At 34.6% G+C, this 24,034-nt stretch overlaps 3 protein-coding genes across 3 annotated transcripts; all 3 read right to left on the minus strand.

The window, feature by feature from the left end:
• Positions 1-7,946: 7,946 nt before the first annotated feature.
• On the minus strand, positions 7,947-15,469 carry LOC9301453 (homeobox-DDT domain protein RLT2). The gene is made up of 19 exons (XM_021026663.1): positions 14,994-15,469; positions 14,783-14,891; positions 14,258-14,680; positions 14,102-14,181; positions 13,604-14,005; positions 13,418-13,507; positions 13,172-13,336; positions 12,867-13,089; positions 12,660-12,760; positions 12,421-12,507; positions 12,180-12,332; positions 11,931-12,086; positions 11,649-11,858; positions 10,910-11,560; positions 10,292-10,822; positions 9,642-10,202; positions 9,363-9,467; positions 9,032-9,283; positions 7,947-8,958 (listed from the first exon to the last, which is right to left on the minus strand). Exons 2-19 carry the CDS (start codon positions 14,886-14,888, stop codon positions 8,167-8,169), a joined length of 5,088 nt encoding a protein of 1,695 aa, XP_020882322.1. The 5' UTR covers positions 14,889-14,891; positions 14,994-15,469; the 3' UTR covers positions 7,947-8,166.
• A 971-nt stretch (positions 15,470-16,440) lies between these two features.
• LOC9301454 (protein N-lysine methyltransferase METTL21A) lies at positions 16,441-17,551 on the minus strand. The gene has a single exon (XM_002865334.2). The coding sequence runs from the start codon at positions 17,343-17,345 to the stop codon at positions 16,629-16,631; it is 717 nt and encodes a 238-aa protein (XP_002865380.1). The 5' UTR covers positions 17,346-17,551; the 3' UTR covers positions 16,441-16,628.
• A 2,349-nt stretch (positions 17,552-19,900) lies between these two features.
• LOC9301455 (zinc finger protein NUTCRACKER) lies at positions 19,901-22,597 on the minus strand. Its single transcript, XM_002865335.2, has 3 exons — positions 22,368-22,597; positions 21,551-21,947; positions 19,901-20,887 (listed from the first exon to the last, which is right to left on the minus strand). The coding sequence occupies exons 1-3, from the start codon at positions 22,498-22,500 to the stop codon at positions 20,023-20,025; spliced, it is 1,395 nt and encodes a 464-aa protein (XP_002865381.1). The 5' UTR covers positions 22,501-22,597; the 3' UTR covers positions 19,901-20,022.
• Between the last annotated feature and the right edge of the window lie 1,437 nt (positions 22,598-24,034).

Here is a 24,034-nt window from a genome sequence, read left to right on the forward strand (position 1 = left end):
GAAATCTAACGGTGCATTCAAGAGTTAAACCCAAATTAGTGAACACAGATCAATCTATCGAAAGAATGAGGGTATCTGAATTATGTAAATAAAATAGGAAATAATTTTTTTTAAATTTTTTTAATTATATTTTCGAAAATATGAGGGTAAATTTGAGTTTTGATTTTTAAAAAACCTATTTCACCAAACTTTTTATATAAAAGTATATATGGACATTTATCCATTAAAACATCTTTTATTTCTAATTTTCCCTAATTTATTTGGTTATCAAAATTTCCAAAGTGCAGTTATCCTAGATATTATTTATCCTGACAGAATACCATAATTAAATGTGTTAAAACTAAAACAATGGAAAGATCGGGTGACCTACAAAGAAGTGATTTCCATTATTGTGTGAGTGAATCAAAAACACAAAAAGATTAGTCATTAATAATATAGATTATTTAAACGACACTTTATGACAGTAACAACAAATAAAAGTAACTAAGCCTATGATCGGATAGAATGGTTGTTCATTGTAACGCAAATTGATACGGCGTAGATTTGGACATATTGAATTCTGGCGTGTATAAGTTTTGTCTCGTTTCGGGTCTTAACTAATGCAAAACCTAAATGATACAGTTACGCTAAACGGTTTTTATTACAAGGGGATTTGTTTTCTCTGTAGTCTTTTTCATTTTTTTTACAAAACAACGTGGATATTCATAGAGCATGGATAAAAAAAATTATTAATCAGAAAAAAACTAGCTCGTAGAAGTCCATCGATATCTAAACTACTATTCATTGTTGGCCAAATTATGGATTTATTTAGGGTTTACGGAAAAACATCTAGACAAGCGATCAACTTTTCTGAATTATCTATGATTTTCTGTAAGAGTTTTCTTGACCATGAAAAGAAGAACTTTGACTAGTGTTGTAGACACTTAAAAATAAAGAGGAATGAGATCCTATATAGGCATGCCGAAATATTTGGTGGAATGGAAAATTATAGATTTTAACTATGTAGAAGAAGGATTACAAAGCAGGATAAATGAATGGTGGATGAAATATCTTTCCAAGGGAGTAAATAAATATTGATCAAATTAATGGCTCTAGCAGTCTCAACCTATGTGATGCAATACTTTAAACATTTTTAGTCGTTAACTAGTGTGATAGCCAAATTATGATGGAGTTTCAATAGAATCACGGTCTCAATTAGATAGCATGAGACAATGTACAAATTATATTTTATACACGAAAACAGAGTAGGTTTCTAAGTTTTTAGAAAATTTTAATACGGTGTTGTTAGTAACGAGCTTTTGAAATTATTTCAATTGATAAATTTATTGCTAGTTAGAATGCTTAAAGATATATATTAATAACACACCCATCTTTTTGAGTTAAAAAATCTTATTTATCATCGTTTTTGATAAAAAAACAAAATATTCTTTCGGCAAAATATTTATCTGGTCCAAAATGTTCTAATGATGTTAGGCTTAGGGTTTAATGTTTTGATGTGGGAAGATGTATGGTTCCTATACTACTTTCTCTGGAAAGCGAGAGACAAGAGAATATTATTCACCTCTTATTAAAAGTTTTGTGTTTAATTAATTCGAAGATAAATCGCTTACATACCCTAATTCTTTAGATAGATCCGACTGATTCTCATACTATTCATGATTTTATCATTAATAAAATATAGAACTGGCCCTCAGCCCAAACAAAGGAATCTTGGATTTGCGGCCTGCAAATCGTAAAATTGTAAATTTTATAGTTCAGCGCAAGAGATATTAAAAGAAATTTCATACTATTATAGTTGGTCTAAGTAAATAAAAGGCTTGGAAAAACTCTAATTATTCTCATTGAACCTAAGGTTCATGGAAAGTGGTAGCACACAATTAATGAATGGAAGGTTGGGAAAAGAGAATTACTCGGAAAATAAAATGTTAGGAGAATGATTTTTGCAATAGCTTCGATCCAACCTTATGTTTGGGATGGATCTGCGCTTACTAGTGGATTTCTCATAGGATCCAAATGTTTAACAAAGAGTCTCTCACCTTTTAACTCATAAATGGAAGCATTGATGTAAGCTATGTCAAATATCCTTTTAGAAAGATGAATTGTTAGAAATTAAATTTGAAATGAATTAATATGTTGAGAAATATCTTTTTAAGAAGGATAAATTGTAAGAAATTTTGAAACAGACTTATGTTCAATACCAACTTATCATAGTTTCTTATGAGCGATCCGTTTTCCTAAATCTTTTAGACGAGTTTAGTATGTAGTGATAAATGGAAAAATGTCTTTAGTCAAGTGGTTTAATATTCACATATGTTGCCTTCTCCATCGAAGTTCAACTCTATACAGTCACATTACTCTGTATTTAGGGTTTTGTTTATGGATCAGACCTTGTCGATCTAAATAAGAAATCAAAAATATCTCGCCAAACAAGTCCACATATATAAGGGGAAAGTTGAGAAAAAAATCCCAAATTACTCACTTTAACCAAATTAATTCTCATCTTAGTGATGACTTGGCTAAATTAGGTATATCTACATGAATTATATATATTTATAATTCTTTTGATAGCTACGAAAATTAGATTTATTCCTTATTATATGAAGGACATGATTTGTTTATTTCTTTATTTATGGAATTTTGTTAAAGGTTTTTCTATATATGAAAATTTCTTATGTTGATAATTATAATATTAGAACATGAGGAAGTCGCTTTTTACTTGGGTTTACTGGTCTAAGACCTTGTTATGTGACAAAAGTGTTACATTGTTCGAGTAGCAACATCAGCGTTAATGCTGTGAAAAGAACATGAGGAAGTCACAGATTATAAGATTTCATTATTACTATTTTTTTTTTATCAAAAGATTTCATTATTACAAAATTGGGTTTTATACATAAAACTCTATCACCGATAGTTTTTTTTTTTAAAAAAAAAACCTAGAGTACTATGACTAGAAAATTTTACGAACATCATGTTTACGATAAATAATTTTGTTTTTCAGAGACTGACCACGACAAACAATTTTACCAACGTCACTCTATAATCTCTCGGATAAATTTACTTCAATAATCTGCAATTTAAAAATTGAATCCCAAATTTGATGTACATACACTAAACATTAGTTAATAACCCTTTTGACCAAACTCTAGGCGTTACAATTTTTTTTTATTATTATCCATACGAGCGTGAGTAAATGCAATAAGCTTAACAATTTAGTTGCGTTACAGGTCTCGAAGAAATGATGCTACTTGGCGTTAGAAGCGTTATTTTCACATTACCCATTTTTTATCCATATGTGCATCAGTGCATGTGCAAATGCAATAAGCTAACAGTTTAATAGCGTTACATTTCTCACAGAAAAGATGCTAATTGGCGTTAGAAGCATTGTTTATGCCTTTTTTTTTTGGTGTGGCATTAATTATGTTATTAACTCTAGTAGTTAGTACAATTATTACAGAGTTAAGTTACGACGTAACGTCTTTTTAAGTGAAATTTATTATTTCATTAAATGGACAGTGACATGTTTGCATGTTTGGCTCAAGTCTTTTTTTTGGGGTCAAAACACAAGTTTAATTCCACATTAAACCTTTGATTCATAATAAAATATAATTAAGAAAAATAAAGTTGGAAGTGACAGTAAAATATACTGCAAACTTTATGTGTATATAAGTATATATAAGATTAAAGACTTAAATTTCTTTAAAAATATCAAAGTGCATATAGTATATTAAATTTGTGGTGGGATCTAAACCACATCTTTTTTTAATATATATATATATACACATATATATAACTTATTCCATTTTTTACATTTGTTTGTGCGTGTATATATATTCTGAAATGAATAATGCAGTGGAACGGGGTTGGCTACATTTTGTTATTTTTCTCTATTTTCTTTTATTTATTATTATTTATTGCTATGTGGACTCCAATTATTTTGAGACTTTTTAATAAAAATGTCATGTCATGCTTACTTGATCTTCAGTCTTCTCCAGACGACAACTTTTTCGTTTTTTTTTTTGGGTTTTTACATCTTTTTTCGTTTTCATATGTGAAATGTTAATATACATATATGTATATACAAAAAAAATCTCACAGAAAATAATGATGCAACTATAAAGAGAGGTCTATTATTGAAAAATGAAATTGAAATATATTTTAAAAGGAAATGAAATGATATGCACAGATTTATACAAAACAAAGAGACAAAATATGATGGAGACGAGACGTAGAAAACAAGTGGGGGCGTAGAAATTGACCTTCTCGTGAGCCACATTTGGATAATGCTTCTTTATTAATCTCTTTTTCTTCCCATCTCATTCAATCTACATGTTTTATTAATTACTTGAATCATAAAGATTATAATTATCGAGTCTTTCTAATATAAGTATGTTATGAATGAAATGTCATCTTCGAGTTTTCTCGTTGAGCTTCTAGTTTCAAAGGTTCTCTTCGCAATCTCAAGAAATTTGAAAACCTAAAATTTCTACAAGAATTTGTACACACTATTCTAAGTTTTATAAGAGTTATATAGGTAACAAACATATAAAAACTTTCTTGGCTATACTAATTATAACTAAGCTACTCGTAATAATCAAGTTCGGTGATAGAAATATTCAGAAAAGGAAGAGAAAGTCAAACTAAGAGAGGAGAACAATGCAACTGAAATATGACAAATTCTAAAAAGAAAATGGTTCACAAAAGGAAAGGAAAAAAAACAAATCACATGTAGAGCGTTGTAATAATTGAAGCCTTTACTTTAACAAAAAAAAACTGAAGCCTTTACCAACATCATTATACATAGATTAACAAGAGATAATCCACAATTTAGATGGAATAAAACTCCTACTGGACTTCGTTTGGAACATGTTAAAATACTTTAATTGATCGAAGAATATTTATCTATAGGTTATAGAAATTCTTAATGGCTTGTCCAAAAAGTTTATACATACCGTTGAAAGATTTTCATTGACAACATGCAACATGAAAATTGTTCTACACGTAACATTCTTCAAATGTTTAATCAGTTTGGATAATGTCATTTAGAAGTACTGCTTGACCTAAATAAAACAAGTACATATTGTCAAGTTATATACTTTTTGGGAAGTAGAGATTTTAATTTTTTTTTCTTGACCCGAAATCATAGTGGAAAATTATAGGAAACCATTAAACCAAACATCAAATTTAGTCTTACGACATATTCATGTCATAATGATGAGAATTATGGAGTACAAATAATTCAATGCGATTTAATATCCTGTCAAATCAAATTACACTCATGCATAATAGTGAGGGACATGAATTGTAACATTTTTGGCATTTAGGTCTATTTCTATCAATAAAGTTTGAATATCATTTTCTTAAATGACATTCGACAGAAATGAATAAATCGTCGTACATGTGTTATTGGAAATTCGAAAGATAACTATAATGGAAACCTTACAGATATTTTTCATTCTTATACCTTTTTTTACGTTTTTTTTTCCAACATTCTTCTACCCTTAATTTTTCTTAAAACTATTTACATTGGTTAGTGACTAATATATTTTCTTGTCTCATATATACATACACACATAAACATATTTTTAAACTCTTTTTTATAAGCATATCTAATTGAGCTATTTTTATAGTTATTTGTAGTTCCAGTTAAAACTTAACTATAAAACATGTGTTATGGTCGTCTTGAAAAATATTCTCTGAATTCAAAAAGAATTTATATTGTGATTTTTTTTTTTTTTTGCTTAGATGTACTTATTAGAGATAGTGGTCGGACATTTTAAAAGGCCTTGGAACATGCACTATAATATTTATTCCGGAGAAAATCTTTTATATATGCTGGATTTGTTCAGAAAATTGGTACATTTGAATACCAAATACGTAATGAAAACATGTCAGACAGAATCATTCTGAAATATATTGTCCATTTCCGATCCTAGTCTCTTCTTTTATTATCTCGATTTTACAACCATTCCAAATCCATTGTATACCAGGTACATTCTCCACTTGAAGTCTTGAACTATTGATGTATATACTAATATTTATAGTAAAAATATTTAGTCACTTAGGTTCGACACAAAAAATTTTCTTTGGCAAACAAGTGTACTTATAAACTAGGATTATTTTTTATTTTCCAACCACACATTTATTAAAAATTTATTATTTGATTAGTAGTTCAATTAGAAGCAATATTATTTACATAAGAAACTTTTAAAAGTAAAGATCTAGAGGTCTTGGCTAAACAATCATCCTGAAAATTACAAGAACGAGAATATGTAACAGCAAAGAAAACAATTCCAGATAATACAAAAGCGAAATTTTGAAATTTGTCTTTGAGTGTTTAAGAAGAGGTTTTAACTTACATATAAGACACATTCTTAAACTTGTATTCTAAAAAGAAAAATAGTGATATTTTTTAAATTTGGTAATAGTTATGAAACGTTTAATTTTTGTATGATTAAAATACTAGTTTCCATTACATGATTGAGATGATATTTTTATGAATATAAAAAAAAATCAGGAGAGAGTGTGTGATATGTGGAGAAGATAGTTTTGTCTTTCTTCTGTGTCATGAGAGGCGAGCAGTTCTTTGTCTGTAAGCTCGTAGAGAGACATATGCACGACGTCGTTCTCAGTCCCACTCTATGTCACTCTTTACAGATCCCAAACTATTTGATTCTTATTCTTTTTTTCTTTTACAACAACAATAATGTAACAACGTTACAATTTTACAATCACAATAATTTAAAACAACAATAACTAGTTACAATAATTTACGACAATAACTTGCTACATAGATTCACGGCTCGGTTTGGATAATGTAATACTCCGAATTCTAAAAACCAGTTGGTACATGAGATATATAAAACGGTTGAGTATGTTTAACGTAGAATACTTTTAGGATGATTTCTTTAGTAGAGGAGTTATATTTTTATATATAAATGGTTTTCAATTAGTAATTAGCATGGTTTATTGAACAAAACTTTAAAATTTGTCGGAATATTGAACTAGCCATCAAACATAATTGAACCCATGGGCCGAGAGTGCGTAAGGGCTCACGAACGGTGAATTATAGATACAAATTTTGCGGTAAGCCGAAAGCATATGTAACACCAAATCAATTCAAGTCGTATTGAGTGTTTTTTATATATAAAAGTTTGAGGTGGTTTAGAGTTGTTTACACATTAGAGACCCTCCATATGACCGAACCAGATAGATCGAAACCGCAAATAAACGGGCAGAACTACAAAACATCACGGTTTATTTTGGTCCTGACTCTTAAGTGAATTCGGTTTACTAGAACAATAAAACCAAGTGAAAATTTACGGTTTATTTTGGTCCCGGCTCTAAGAGAATATGGTTAACCAGAGCTAAACCGAACATGTTGAGGGATAAGTTGCACCTTTCATTTAGCCCAGCCCAAATCAAAATTAACTTAATTAGCAGCCAAGTAAGCCCAAAAAAAATCCATAAAAGTCGGTCCTGAAAATTTACGGTTTATTTTGGTCCCGGTTCTAATAGAATTCGGTTAAGCAGAGCTAAACCGGACCAAAGCATCATAGACTAAGGGGTGGGCATAATATCTGAACCCGAACCCGAAATCTAAAAATATCCGAACGGGTTCTAGACTTCCAAACCCGTACCCGAACAAGTACCCGAACATATCCACAATTTAAATACATAGTCATAATATATCGTTAATATTTATATTTGTAGTAACGTAAGGGTTAAAAATATTCAAATTTTTGGAGATTTTAGATATCTTTTGATATTTAATCTATTTTTGAGTAAATTTGGGTAAAAACTAAAAACTGTTCAATTTTTTTTAGATATTTGCGTATTTTTGAACAATTGGATAGATTTGATTAATAAAATTTGGATTTTTGGAAACTTTGGGTAATCCGAATTCGAACCAAAAATATTCTACCTGAACCCGATCCGAACCCGAAATCTAAAAATACCCGAACAGGTCATATACCTCTAAACCCAAAAATCCAAAATACCCAATACAAACCCGAACGCCCACCCGGAGGCTCATAAGAGACAAAAGGATTACATTGACGTTAACTTAAAAAAAAAAAAAAGGGGGTTAATGATAATTGTTAAACTAAAAAAATTCATTCATTTTGAAGAATACAAAAAAAAAGCTTCGTAGTTTCAGTCTAAAATCAGTCACTGAAAATCAGAAGACGATGAAGATGTTAGATCAGGATCTTCAAACTTAAACCTTTTCCGAGCAGCCGCATTATTGCTAATCACCGGCTGCTCTCTACCATATGAGTCATCGTTTATGTAATCTTCATCTTCATCATCAACAACATTCACATCCATTTTCATGTTCATGTCTTCTTCTTCTTCTTCTTCTTCATATTCATCATCACTATGTAAGCTAAATTCACCCCTACCTACTAATTTACTTGATTCACCGCCGCCATCAAAATCATCAATCGGAGCCATGACATCATCATCATAGTCTTCATACTGAAACGATCTCCCTGAGCTGCTAGCTTCTCCGTCATCGTCTTGCAGTTCAGGGGTATCGATCCAATCGTCGTCGTTATCAGGAAGACTAGTTTTGGCGGTTACAGCAACTTCCTTTGCCCGACTACCTCCTACTTCATTAGATATACCTAGTGTTCCTTTCGTTGGTCTCTTCCGGCCTTTGGTGCCGATACGCCGCCCGTTCTTTCTACCCCCACGTGGTTGTGCTCTTGGTCTCAACATGGTTTCGCCATTTGAGTTTGCTGCACCTCGTGGTGGTCTACCAGAAACTGCCGGTTTCTTGCCGTTACCACGGGAACGAGGTCGGCCACGTCCTCGTGGTGGTCGACCTCCTCGCCCAGAGCTAGACACACCACCCAAACCAGGATCCGTCCAGTTCTCTTCTTGCGTGTAAGCAACTTGCACCGGTGTCTCCATTACGTCCTTTTCTTGAACGTTTCTCACAAAATTTGTCTCCAAACCCTTGTAAACAAGAAAACTTTCAGTCTCAAAGCGCTAATAAAGAAAATATCAGCATTCGTTGTTATATACTTACGACGAAATCTTCAGATTCTTTGTCTTTTAGAGGATCTTTGTTTTGATCGGGTGTGTAAACAATCGAGCTGTCGAATTCAAAGAGCCTCAAAGCTACACCTCCTGTTGTCTTCGGTATCCACGGTAGTACATTAACTCCACAAGTGAAATCGTTGGCGAGAGCTTCTACTTGTAAACCCAAGAGTTCAGAAGTTGTTTCAAAGTTTGAAGACAAGAAATCTCTCTTTAGTGCAGCCTCTAATGTTGTGAGAACCTGAAACAAGCGAGTTTCACGGTATCAGAATTGTCCGCAAGATTACTAGGAATCGCTGCAACAATTTGGAAATTCGAACCTGATTAAGTTCTTCGGGGGAACTTGATGACATCAGCTTCATACCCCAAGATTTCCTAAGATTCTCTGTCCAAAAAGCTTCAAGTCCTTCAGGTGGAAGAGAAGCCTGTCCATGGCGAATCACAATACTCATTAGTTCTAAAAACCGAAACCGTTTCAGACCGACCGAAAAGTTTTCTATTTCCATTTGGTTCTTCTATTTTATTTGCCACAAAAAATTAGACACCAAAATTTCAAGAAAATCAGATGATGAACTAAGGAAAAGTCTTGAAAAACTCACTTCGACAAGCGCTAATTGAACCTTGAGTAGTCTTATTCTAAGAGGAGACGAGATTGAGCTACGCAAGATAAAGCCAATATCTCCTCCTCTCAAAATATCCCCAAGTTGAGCCACTTGCTCAGCAAAACACAACTCAGCAATATCCGGACCAGCATGCATCTGACCGCAACTAGGACAGCAAATATCTTCGACAAAGTGTAGTCCCGCACAGATTCTGCATATGCGAAAAAGCGGACTGCTTTGCTTAGCACCATACTTATATGCGGATAACGCACCCGGATGCAGCATATTATCCCACATCCATTTCTCAAAACTCTGGAACCGTTGCAATACGCTGCATCTCTCAATGGCGTTACTATCCCCTAGCTCGATCTTAAACGTCGTGGAGATCTCGGCAGTATCAGAATCCATGCTAGAAGATATGGAAGACAACCCGGGATTTGCTTCCACACTCCTCCTCACTGCTTCCTTGAAAGATGCTTCAATCTTCAGTAACATAAAGTGTAAATGTGATTCTCTTACACCGCGAACATCTAGTGACTTCACCAAATAATCAAAACCCTGAAAAACAGAACCAAGAAGTTTCGATGATTGTTATCAACAAAAATGTTCGCATTTTCAATTCCAGATTTAAGCCTTTGCATATATACCTCTTCGGAATCAATGAGCCTCCATCGTCCGTCCTGAAGTTCCACGAATATTCTACCACAACCAGGATCATTTCGAGAGGCGGATGCTGAAAACCGCCAATAGCGATTGCGTCTTCGATCTTGACCAAGCGGAAGCGACCTATATACATATAGCTCTTCCGCTTTATACCCAATATACGCTTTTAACTCTGCACGCAGCCTTTCCCGGTCCGCTGTGTAGCCCTGTTGCTGCTGATACTGCAAATTCTCCATTCCAGGTACATTTTCTTGCAATTGCAAGCTTGGTCCTGCGATCACGTTATTCACATCGATCTGTGGAAGACTCAACGGGTCCTGTGAGGAGATTGGAGTCACATCTGCTGAGTAACTTTCTTGATTTCCAGATGCAGGAGTTGCGATATTAAGCCCCGGCTTTGCTGTTGGGTATGAAAGGTAATTTGCTCGAATCAAAGACTCTTCTTTCCAGCGTTTGTCGAGTTGCACTTCACCCCACATCTGTTTCTTTAAGGCACTTGCAACTTCCAACCGTTCCTACACACAACACACAGAACCTGATTATGGTAGAAGACTAAAGAGAATGCAACTCAAGATTATTTTTAGGGTAAGAATAATATATACCTCAAGGGCGATTCGGATTGTGTTTCCTTCGATGGCAATACCAATCAGAGCAACAAGTGCGTTTAAACGTTCCTCGCTGCTGAGATTCGCGTAATCTCCTTCCACAAGTCCTTGAACCCACTGTTCCCCAAGTTTGCTCTCGTCAAAACAAGCACTATCCTCACCGTTTGCTACTGCATCTTCTAGAGATTGTTCCACTAAAATGTCATCTCTTTTCTCATCTTTCATATCCTCGGGGAGAGAGGGAGTAAGAGGCAGTCCCAGTTCAGTTTTCATGGGCATGGTATCCAGTTTCCCATTTTCCAACACTGGTTCGACTCCGACTAAGTTTTCTATCTTCAGAGCATTGGGATCTTCCTTTTTAAGGTTCAAATCAACCTCTGGGTCATCTCCGACATCGCTTTCGGAGTCTTCATCTCTCTCAACGTCATCAACATCTTCTACATCAGTGACCCCGCTCTTGAATGCACGTATTCTCTCTCTTGCTTCAGCAAATATAGTCTCAGCATCACCTGCATCTTTTCTATAGGAAGCACGCACACAGTATGTAGAAGGAGCTACCCTCTCAAAGAGTTTTGTATCCCGAGACAACGCAGCAGCAACAGAGGCTTCAGGTGTCCTACTCGTCGTTAGATCCCTCAATCCTGATTTCTATGATTAATAAGAAAGAAAACGAGAATGAAATAAAACCATGCTTAAAAAGTAAGTTCAAGAGAAACAATCTTTATACCATCTTTACCTGAATCTTCTCTGCAACGTCAAGAATGGTCAAACCTTTTTCACCCTCAAGAGATAGAACATGAAATGCAGCAAACTTAACAGTGCCTGGAGTCAAACGATGCCGTGAACGTCGCGGATTAGAAAGTCCCCTTTCTTGCATCTTGGCAAAAGCATTCTCAGCTGCTACTCCTTTCCTTAGGTTGACAATTACATTCTCAGAGTTGTTGGCCTGCTTGAAGAAAAACAGAAGTCACATTATAGTAGAAAAACCGAAGTTAACGGAATACGTTAGATTACCCACCTCATTGTCATCATGAACAGACACAGTCTTAATGTTCATTTTCTTCAGTTGCGGTCCCAATCCGGCAGAGAGAGCGAGTTGCCTCAAGATTTCAGGCCATGTAAAAACATTCAAGTTTCGTCTCCAGCTGCGTATATCAAAACCCCATGCATATGCCTAATCCAAAAATTGCATCATACTAAACATTAGAAGGAAATGGGAAAATATTTACATTATAATAGAAGAAATACTAAAAACGGGATAACTTACACCCTCCACAACATGAGGATGACCCCCTCCGGGATTAGAAGCAGTATTCTGGTTTGCTCCAACACCGGTCAATAGCGTTCTTGCAACACCCTCGATATCTTTGATTATAGTCTTCAAAAGAACAATGTGTATCTCTCCCATTAGTCGTGGGTCCTACATGACCAACAAGGAAAAGTTGAGAAAAGCAATCCTGTTTAGATCTAAACGTATCGGCGTAATAGAGAAAGATAGAAACACTTACATAGTCATGGAATGCCTGCGCAAACTCGTCTAGGGTAAATGGCCAAAGACCAAGAACGTCTGCAAAAGTGATTAAGAATCTCCACACCTAAACGATTTCGACCAAATCAAAACAAGTTAAGAGGTTGACTAAGCTAAAGTAAGAACTTGTTTCTATTTCTATGTTCGTAGTCAAGTTTGTTACTGATATTGACATCAATGCGGAAAAACGTTAACGATAAGTTAAGTGGGAAAAGTCACCATTAGAAGATTTGCAACATTCTCATCAGAACCATTCCATGGCTTGACTGCAAAGGGCTTTTTCAATCTTACAGATGTTGGGGGAAATAACACCTGCTTGTCTGAAAGAATATAATCCATCAGATGAATGTAAGATACAATTCCCATAAACAGCTGAAAAGAATCAGAAAAATAGGTAAAATAAAACAAAAAGAGTTATTGATTCACCTCTATATTCTTCGAGGTTCTGAAGAGTTTCAAAGTCAAGAGCGAGCATTGAAGGCAATCCTTTGGTTAACGCAGCAACCTCCATGAGTTCTAAGCGTTCATCTTCAATAAGTTCCATAGATTCCTTTGCGATCTTACGAGCAATGGCCCTCTCGTTAGCAGCTTTAAGCCTTGCAACCTCTTTTTCTTTACGCATCTCTTCTTTTTGTCGCATTTTCTCAGCCTGATTCATAATAAGAGGTGCAAATGAGTAAACAACATTTCCCATGAGTTCTCAAGAAACTTAAAGGTATATTTCACATTACCCTGATTGTTTCTTTCTTCAAGAACTTCTCTCTTCGCTGCAACTCTCGCATCTGCTCTTTCAGGTACCTCTCTTCCTCTCTCTGCTTTTCACGTAAAAGACGTTCTTCCTCTTTCCGTCTTTCACGATCTTGCCTCTCCATTTCTTTCCTTATTTGCTCCTCTCTCTGCATAGTCAATTGACACAATGAACACAAACAACAAATACAGTTAATAAAGTATGTGCTTAGCTTAAATCAAAACAAGACCTTTCGCCTCAGCATATCTTGTTTCTCTAGTTCTCTTCGGATCCTCTTCTCGTGAGCCTCAACTTCCCGAGCTATTCTTGCTTCTTCATTCTACAGTGTATATATAAGGGAGAAAAATGATGAGGACAGTTTCCGGCTATTTACACAATAATACCAAATATTCACACGAAAACCTTCTTTACAAACCTTGCGTTGTCTCTCTAATTGCAGGGCATCATCATCCTCATCCTCATTACCAAAGTCTCTCTCAGATTTCACAAAAGGATCCTCATGAATCGGGTGATCATTTATGTTTCCATGTGCAGCAGTATCCACGTAGCTTTTCTGATACGGTGAGTCATATTCGGCCAAGTTAGGCGAATAGACATGCCCCGGCTTCCCTTGATGAGTTGCAAGATTCAAATTTGGTATCTGAGGTGAAATTTTATAGTCATCCCGATGTCCAGCAGACACAGCTGAAGCCCTCATAACCGAACCATCAAGTGGAACTCCAAAATGATGAGACGGAGAAACTCTTTCGGAATGATCAGTCCTTGAAGATGGCAGCTCAGGAATGAACTGATATTCACGAATGGGCCTCACATGATCCTAAAATGGAATATAACAAATCATTGACAACGAACAAAAAAGATTCAAGCATCAACAACAACAACAAACATGAGACAATACTAATGGAAAACTAACTTTGATAGGCTTTACATCGGATCGAACATATATGTTGGTCTCAAACGCTTGCCTAGGCGCCTTTCGATGGCTTGGCATCTCTGCAAACGTTACGCTAATTAAACAACATTTCTAATCGATACTAAGAAGCAGTATGTAGTTAGTAAAAATATATACCAATAGGCATCCCAAATGCACCAGGAGGTAAAGGATCGAACTCCATTCCAAGAATCGGTCCGTTATCTCTCAAACGCTCTCCCAATTGAGCTTCCACATAACCAATAGCTCTAACCTCAGCAGAAGACGGTTCATTAAACCGCCTAACAACAGTCACACCACCACTACCACTACCACCGCCTCCTCGAGCAGCTCTTCTAGAATCAAGCTCATTTCCCGCCACCAAATCACCGGCATTGACGGCTGGTTTCGAGGATTCAACTGCCGTAGGTGTTACCAACTCCTTACGATGACGTTTACTCGGCGTAGTAGATTTCCGGTCTTTAAGCCGCCGGTGACAAAACCACATCTGTAACTGCCTGTCGGAAAGATTCAGTTTCACTGAAAGATCCGCTCTTATAGCTTCCGAAGGATAAGGCTCAGCTGAAAAAAAAAAATTAAAATGATAAAACAAAAGAAAACAAAACAAAAAGTAAGAAACTTTAATAACAACAATGGAGGAAGATTAAGAACACAAACACAAACCTGCATAAGTGTTTTCAAGAACTTCAAGTTGAGCAGCAGTTTTCATTTTCCGTTTAGACTTACTCTCACCACCTTCAGGTGTTGTTTTCTCAGACCCACCTTCCATTTTCTGCAAAGAAACCCCAAATCCACAAAATTGGAAACCCTAGAAAATCCAGAAAAAAAAAATCATGAAATTGATTTGAGGGCAAAATTAAAAAAGAACACTTACTTATGGGGATGTTGAGAAAGTTGAAAAACAGATCAAAAGTTTGAGACTTTAGAGGAAATTTTGGGTGGAGAAATTTGTGGGTTTGGTGTCTGAAGAACAAAGCGTTGGATTATTATTTTGGTTTGACGAAAAAGAGGAAGAAGAAGAAGTAAAGAAGAATAAAAATCTGTCCACCAAAAGACCAAAAAGAAAAAACCTTTCTCTCTCTACGAATGTGATTGTTGGGAATTTCACAAATAAAATCAAAAACATTAAACATTAGGAGGAGTCGCAATATCGACAAGATCATTAATAAAAACGAGAACAATTTTAATATTAAAAGAAATGCTAAAAAGAAGATGAAATTTTGAACAAGAACAGCAACAAACGAACGAACAACAACAACCACAGTGTTTAGCCTCTGACTATTCGTTTCTTTCTTAATCATGATTTATTTTTTTTCTACTTTTTCTATTGAAAATAAAAAGAAGAAAATAATCGATATTGAATTGTGAATTGATTGATAAAAATTTTAATTTAAGACTTTGAGAGAGAGTTGTTTGGTGAATTGTCAGATTCTTTTTTTTTTTCTTTGGTGGGTTTTTGTGAAAATCGAGGGAGTTTGATTCAGGGCTCGGGTTTCTCTCTCTTTGTTTCTCTTCTCGCTTTGAATTATCAAATTTAATTTTGATTAAATAAATACTGTTTTTTCTTTGGACTTGTGTTTTGTCGCTTGTGTTTGGATCTTGGACCTGACCGTTGTTGCCCCATTTATGTAATAAATCCAACCGCTTACTTTTTTTTCTTTGTAGTTTCACAGATTTTGTTCTAAAAAGGCCCATTATCCAAATTATTAGCCCATAACTAAGCCCGTTTACTTTCTTTCTTGTTCTTCTTCACAAGCCTGTTTACTAAATTTCTTTTGTCGTCAAATCGATTCATTTTTTTTTTTGTACATGGCCAAGAGATAATATATCTTGTGAAATTGATTCTAGATTCTTTAGCTACGACCTTAGCAAATAGCAAAAAGCAAATGTGGTTAGCTCCCCTTTTAATCATCATGAACTTAAAATTACATGTTGGGGATATAGGGAGCTTCAATAGATCATGATATAAGTTACAGGCACAATTGGTGTTTGTTATTGATGTTGTCACACTAAGTAGAGAACTTACCTTGAAAGTTGACCCTGACTTCACTATATAAATGCCATATCTTGTATGTATGCGGTTTAATTTGGGTTTGGCTCGTTCGAACTTGTATCTAATCTGTACTTTGGCTCATTCGATTCGCTTGATTTTACCGCAACCGCTCCACAGTCGTGTGGAATAGGCCAAACTCGCAAACACACTCCCCAATTGAGAAGCTCTACACAGATTTGTGAGTGACATTTTATAGTTTTCTGACATCGTATCCGCCTAATACATATCTATTTGGGCAGGATTACTAGTTTGTATATATTTCAAAAAAAACAAGAAAACTAGTAATCTTTTTATAGAAATCGTTACAAAATTAGAGAATTTCAATGGAAAAATGTATGTTATCTATTGGTAGAGTTGCAGTTTTTCTATTGACCAGACAACACCTAAGAGAAATATAACAAAAAAAACATTACATTTCATTGTAAATTTGTAACATTACATAAACAAAAACTAGCTTCATGATTCTGATTCAGCATCATTCTTCTTCACCTTCTTCCTAAAGATATAAACATCAGTTTCCTCATAAGCATATTCATGATGAAGATGCTCATGAGGAACTTTCTCAATCTTAAAAACGACGTCGCATAACTCCCAAAACAATTTATCAGCTTCCGGTGACCTAATCTGATAACCTAACAACACCGCACCATCATCCGCCACCAACAACTCCATCGCCGTCACTAACTGCCCTACAGATTCCTCAATATACACAACATCCGCCGCAATAACCAAATCAAACGGCGGTTTCAACGCCGAGATCTGATCTCGATTGTTCCAATACACAATCGAGGTTTTCAGAGATTTACCTAACGCCGTTTTGTTCCGTTTCAGATTGTGTTTTAACGCCGGCATGACTGGTGCTATGTCTGTGAGTACGATCTCCGTTAGACCTAGTAAGTGAAAAGCCATACCGGCGACTCCGCATCCGGTTCCTAGTTCGATTCCGCGACGGCGGCGGAAATCGAAGAGTTCGGCGTATGGATTTGGAGATGTTGTTGTTGATGATGATGATGATGATGAGTCTAGTGTTGACCATCGTTCGGCGAATTTGGAGAGGATTAGTGAGCAAGGCCAGACGGAGGTTCCGACGTGCATTGAGCCATTGTCTTGTTGGAATGAGAGTTTTGTGCCGTTCACCGTCAGATCGATCACCGGAGAATCTGTGAATTTCATTTCTCTTCTTCGATTCTTCTTTCTCTCTCTGCGACGACACTCACTTTGTGTGTAGTGGAAAATTAGGGCTTTCGTTTTATTTGCTAATGGGCTTTTTATGGGCTTGAAAGTTTGCTATGTAACCACATGTTTCTTCCTCTAACTAAAAGCTTGGGCTTTATGTGTAGTTTATAAACGAATCTATGCATATTTTGTACGTAAAAAACATTTTATAGACAAGCATTTTTAATGCCATAGGCAAAAGCTAAAGTTTGGTGGTTGGTCTAATATTTTGTCCTAAATGGACAATGAATTTAGTTGCCCTACATATCTGTTTTATTGGGTCAAGTCGGAGATGTTTTGCTTGTGTTTTCAACTTTTCAACAATCAGAAGTGTATTTATCTTTTTATTTTTTTATTGTCTTTTGAAACCCAAATCGCTTGTTACTCAAAACTATTTTTTGGAATTAACTTTTTAAAAAAACAGAATCTACTATATCAACCTAACTTTTTTTTTTTCCAAATATATAAAATCTGACTTTAATCTCACCATGCACAACTAACAAAACATTAGCAAATTTTTCATCAAATCAATCTTCAAATTCTTCAAACACTTAAATATTCGATCAACCTCCCAAATGTCACCAACACATGTCTAGTATGTGCCGTGATAAAGGAGAACAGTTTGGTGTTGAGGCAGATACTAAGCATTTGGCAATGGAGTAGCTTGGTGAGACTCGTGGTGAGACACAAATTGACGACCTATTTGGTAAGGCTGTTGAGATACAAATTAAACTGGTACTAACGTATAGCAGGCTGGTGAATTTGGTGAGAGATGATCTGTGACTGTGTGGTATGGGTCATAAGCAACATAAATGACATAACCAACTTTATTACGATGAGACTGTTATTTGTAATAAATTGGATGATCACGGTTAAAAACAGTTTAGTGAGGCTTTTTCGTCTTTGAAGGCTGGTGACGTAATATAGTAGTCATGACCTATGGTTTATAGGTAGAATTGTAGTATGCTTTATTTATAACGTATACAATTTTAGCCTTAGCAGTCAACTTCTTACTGTCATTAGAAAACAATCAAAACTGTTCATTTTTTTCTTTTTCGAAACTATATATGCCATGAATATTACATCTCTAAGACCATCTTTATTGGGATGTGCTTAACTTGGTTCTTAGCTCAAAAGAAATTAAAATTGAAGGTTTAATTGATGATTTTGCTAAGAAATGATTCTTAGCTAAGAGTCAAAAATTGGACTAAGAACCAAAAAAATTACTAAGAACCAAAACTAAGGACCTCCCAATAATGTTGCTCTTAGACTAAAACAATGAATACATGGAAGAAAATAGTATTGTATGATTTTATCGTGCAAGCTTCATATGTATATTGTCAATATATTTTGTAGAAAACTTAAAATTGTTTTTGAAGAATTTTGTATTACTAATTATCAGTTTTAGGGGGGTAAACTTATTGAATTCTTATATAACTATAAATAGATGACTGAATCTAATTTTTTTCATGAGAGCAAAAGGGAGATAAGATAAAAGGTGGAAAAAAGCCTAAGCTAGGAATATCAAGCTTTTTCTCTTTTCCTATTCTTTTCCTCCACTATAAAGTATAAAAATTTTGCCTTCGAGTTAGGGTTATGATTTAAATAATTGAGCTCCAAAAGTCTCCACCTTTCATTGTCCCCACAGCCACCACTTCTCCACTCTATCTATGCTTTTTGTTTTTGTATATTCTTGCATACAATAAGAAAAGACCTTTCTTACTCTTTAATGGAGAATATGCATGGATCTTCGCTTTATCTTCTGCACCGAATATGCTTATAAAACCAGATTATTTCTTTGAATTCCTTTATTCCTTGACCCAATATATACGTGAATCAGCCCGATGATCGATGATACCACTTAGTTAACTTTATGTGTTTTGGGTTAAATGACGATGTTCAAACTTTCCATAAATCGTTAGCCTTTTACATCATTTCGCATTTAAATGATTTCAACTATAAATAAGACCATATGCATCCCATAGAAAAAGAGTTGGACACTATAAATACATTACTACCCCAATTCAATAAAGTTGATTGTTTAGAAGAATAGGATAAATAGTAAGATTCGAAGATGAATATAATATTGATGAGTCAAATATCATTTACATGATGCGAAAAATAACATGAGTGGGACTTAAAAAAATAAAATTAAACAATGTTAAGGGTGGTGAGGGGTTTTTGAATACGAAAACTTTTCAAAGCATAACGATATTAGTTAAAGTTAAAATATTAAAGTATATATAATAACCTTTTTAAATAAATTTTAGATAAATATTAAAGTAGGTCACATCATAACATAAACCATTGTGTTTTTGTCTTACATATATATATATATATATGTTAACGTTGTTGGTTTTGAATTGTCTACCATCAATAAAAACTAAGATTTTGAATTTCTTGTTATATGTCCTAAAGAGTATTCCTTCAAAACATACTCGATGAATAATATATACATGATTTATAATATCTTGAAAATAAACACATTCATTACACATATGTATATCATAATATCATAAGCTTTAAAATCTTGAATTAATAAAAGAAAACAACTTTCATTACCATATTTGTTCTTATAAAATGGTGGAAATTACAAAAGATTTCTTCTTCTTTTTCGTTATTTATATAAACTGTTTCAAATCCATCCATTGATAGACGATGGATGGCACAACGTTTGTACACCGACCCCGAGGAAATCCCGAGTTTGCCCTCCTCCAGCTCCTCCTCCACCATCAACTCTTCTACGTTTCCAAGGGTAATTCTGTAATTCATCCAACGCAGACTCAACTGTAACGTCATTTCTAGGGTTCTCAATCTCCTGATGATTATGACTATGACTCATTAACCCAATGTTGTTGTTAGACCCGAACAAAGCAAAGAACTTTTCGCCACCGTCATAAGTGGTGGTTTGATCGGAGGATTTAAGCGGGAAACTTTGAAGAAACGTTGACTGGTCGTTAGTCGCCGCCGTCGTTGTAGAAGTAACGCCAATTTCAGCAGCTTTCTGTAGTAACGCTGTTGCGGACATATTCACGTTTGAGTTTGCGTTTGCGTTTTGTGGTTGGTCATTGCTGAATAAAGAAGGGACAGAGAGAGTAGTAGTAGTGGTCAAACTTGCGTTTGCGTTTTGCGTAATGTGCTCATCGTGAGTATTATTATTATCAATGCATGCAGACGCTGCCTTAGCGTTTCCGAAAACCCAGTCGTAGTCTTGCGGTTGCGGTTGAGGCGGCGCGATATCTTGTCCCATCCATAGGGAAAGCGACGACGGAGGTGGTGGCTGAAAATGTTGATGATGATGGTTTTGATTTGTTTGCGGTTGCGGTACAAATGGTTGAAGCGGTGGAATGAATGTTCCCATGAGATATTGATAGTTGAGATTAACTGATCCTGCTGCTCCAGCCGCGGCTAAACCGTTGAGATGAGACACTGCGTTTATCTTAGCGGTTTCTTCCGCTAAGGCATCGCAAAAAGCTCTATGAGTGATGAAGCTGTCTCGCCTGTTTCAACCAAAACCACCATTAACGTCTTAATCAACATGACTTATCTCAACGCATATATATATATATATATATATATCAAAAGTTATAATTGATGAAAACATTTAGATGCCTTTTCTTTATGTGCACTGTAAAAGTAGAAAAACCAAGTACAAAATTCCGTCACATGAACTATTGATTTGTCAATCTTGTGTTGACACTTTTTCCGCATATTGTGTTACCATTTTGAACCATAGACACATAAAACTCCATGTATTTGTATATATTATTATATTTAGCAATTATTTTATATATATATATATATATATATATATATATATATATATATATGTTCATCATGGTTACTATAAATTTGTACCACTTTTTGCCACAATCATCACACTAACAAAAACATTTCCCAAGCAAGAAACTTTACCCTACTTCAAGAAGATAAACAAACACATAGAAAATGACAAAACATACATATAAAACTTAATCAAACTACTTATTGACAAAAACGAAGAAGATGTAGACACTATAAAGCTACTACTAAACAGCCTTCGAACATGATCAATACAAACGACAACACATATATACATATATAAATGTGTATTTGGAGATATATAGTTCACATGAAGTTTATTCAATTTAATTAGTGTGGTTGATGAAAAAAAAAAAGTGTACCTTGAAAAAATGGTGCCACAGTCGCAACGGTACTCTCTAGTACCACAAGTCTTGGAATGAGCTTTCCAATCAGATTGGACTGCGTATCTCTTGGCACATTTCTCGCACTTCCACTTCTTCTCGCCGTGTTTCCGGCAGAAATGCTTTTTGATTCCGGTGAGATCGCCTAGAGCTCTAGAGGAGTGATGGTGGACGCATGTCTTCTCGGGGCAAACGTAGACACGTTTTCTCACTTCTTTGCTTGTCCTCTGCTTCAACTTCCATGGAAGATTGTGTCCTCGCCGATGAAGCTGTAAGTTTTGGTCTCTTTGGAAACCTTTGCCACAGATCTCGCATAGGAACCGGTTTGTAGCCATCAGGGTCTTGGGGGATAGAGCTATCACTTCAGCTTCCGGATCTAAGTGGATCATTAATATTTGTGGTTTCATTAATTAGGTCAAATCGGAAACAACATCTATTTTTGGATCGGATCATGTATTTAAGTCACACAAAAAAAAAAATGTACGTGCTTTTCCTTGTGGGGTTAATAATAATAATAAAGGATATGTAAATATATATTCTCATAACCAATACAATTTCAAGAGAAGAACTCTAAAATTTTAATATAACAAGCCCTTGTCTTCTACACATTAATTAGGCATGACCCAATGATGAAATATATAACTCATGCATCCAAATAATAGTTTTGATATAGGTCAAGATCCAGAACAAAATTACCCATGGAAATTAATTAGTAGGGGAACAAAGTAGAAAAGATTCTAGGGTTTTCTTTTTAGGTGATGATCTAGCTAGCTTAGATTTAATATAAAATAATTACCAGGATTTCCTGGGAGATTTCTCTTCTTCTTAACAAGAGGAGGATTGATGAGAGATTCATCATGATCTAGAGTTGATGAGCTCTGAGCAAAACCTGATCCACTAGAGATTGTTTGAAGAACTTCACTTGTCATGTCTTCTTCTGGGTTCTTGACTTCTTGGGAGAGAAATTAAAAGTAGGTTTTTGTATATAGTTGAGAGAGAGAGAGAGAGAGAGAGAGAGAGAGAGAGAGAGAGAGAGAGAGAGAGAAGGAGACAAAAGGTTAATATAAGAAAAAAGATTAGAAATACTAAGAAATCTGCAAGTTAACTATGAATGTGAGAAGGAAAAAACAACAAAGACAAAGATATATTGGGTTCTCCATTATATATGGCTTTTGTCTTAACCTATACCACTCTATATTAGCTCCTATATATAAATGTGTGTGTGGGTATATGAGCACCTTGATCTGTTAAACTGTTGCAACCATTTTGATTAAAATAAAAGGTTAATTGTATCTTTTATATCCTTTATGAGATTATTTTAAGAGGGCAAAGTGGATGGCGGTGGAAAATCATAAGCTGATAAAGTGATAGCAGCAGAGCTAATAAAATTTTACAATGCTGGGATAGAAAAAAATTACCATCCCTTGATTATTTTATAGGCACCCTCTGTTTGCAGTTTCACTATGGATTATTTAAATATAGTAAACAATTTATTTTTATTTGGTATTCATTTTATTTCATTGTTCATACATCCCTATTTTTGTATAGACATGGTATTTTCTAAAGAGTAATTTAGTTACATTTTTTCACAAATGATATTCACATATTTATGCATCATACAACATCAAATGGTTAATTTATATTTAATCTTAGAAAAATCGATTTTTAGCTTTCCAAATTCGAAACGAGCTGTTAAAAAATGTAACTAAATTATTACTAATTTAGATATTCGAATTTTTGCTTTAGTAGTGCGTTATGACGCATAGAAAGTTGATATTTCTATCTTTTCTATTTAGAATGATGATCCCGTTATTTGTGTTGCCCTTTCCTCTCCATTTTTTTCTGGTTTTTTGGGTCCAATAATTACTTACTTTTATTCCTACATGCTCATGTCAACTTAGTGCAAAAAAACAATTCTTATGTATATGTTTCTTTTTTTGACATCTCTTTCTATATGTGTTTTTTGGGATAGAATGTGAAGTTATTTACCAAAACGAACAGCCTATTTAATTATTACAAGATCTTTTCGTAGCTACAAAGTTTCATTTGCCAAAAAAAAAAATCTAGATACAACAGTTTTAGGAATTAGAAAGAGCTTTACGCATATATAGGTGAACTATTGGGAGAGCAAAGTTGTGTAAGCATTGTGATTTTTTCAATCTAGTAGAGTATATAATACCATATGCATCGATCAATCTGTCTAAAGACTGTTGAGACTGTAGTGGAGTGTAGTTATGAAGCCTATTGTTATGCTCACGCCGTTGTAGCCTGGGCCGTTAATCTTTTTGGATTCAAGGAATTTTATAACATATAGAAAATTATATAGTTTCTATATATGTATTCGTTAATTTATCTAAAATGAATTATGTTTACAAAGTAATTACAATAACTACAAAAAACAGCATTTTCCGACGATAGTATTAGTTGGAAATTCGTCGGTACAAGGTTTTCCGACGAATTACC

The sequence above is a fragment of the Arabidopsis lyrata genome (assembly GCF_000004255.2).
Source record: "Arabidopsis lyrata subsp. lyrata unplaced genomic scaffold ARALYscaffold_8, whole genome shotgun sequence".
In the NCBI taxonomy this organism is placed as follows: Eukaryota; Viridiplantae; Streptophyta; class Magnoliopsida; order Brassicales; family Brassicaceae; genus Arabidopsis; species Arabidopsis lyrata.

Coding starts and splice junctions, on each gene's coding strand:
- LOC9301453 (XM_021026663.1), bottom strand. CDS start 14,888: ATGGAAGGTGGGTCTGAGAAAACAACACCTGAAGGTGGTGAGAGTAAG. Junction 13,090..13,171: donor TGAAGAAAGAAACAATCAGG/GTAATGTGAAAT, acceptor ATTATGAATCAG/GCTGAGAAAATGCGACAAAA. Junction 12,761..12,866: donor GAACCTCGAAGAATATAGAG/GTGAATCAATAA, acceptor ATATTCTTTCAG/ACAAGCAGGTGTTATTTCCC.
- LOC9301454 (XM_002865334.2), bottom strand. CDS start 17,345: ATGAAATTCACAGATTCTCCGGTGATCGATCTGACGGTGAACGGCACA.
- LOC9301455 (XM_002865335.2), bottom strand. CDS start 22,500: ATGACAAGTGAAGTTCTTCAAACAATCTCTAGTGGATCAGGTTTTGCT. Junction 21,948..22,367: donor AAATCTCCCAGGAAATCCTG/GTAATTATTTTA, acceptor TGATCCACTTAG/ATCCGGAAGCTGAAGTGATA. Junction 20,888..21,550: donor TGTGGCACCATTTTTTCAAG/GTACACTTTTTT, acceptor TGGTTGAAACAG/GCGAGACAGCTTCATCACTC.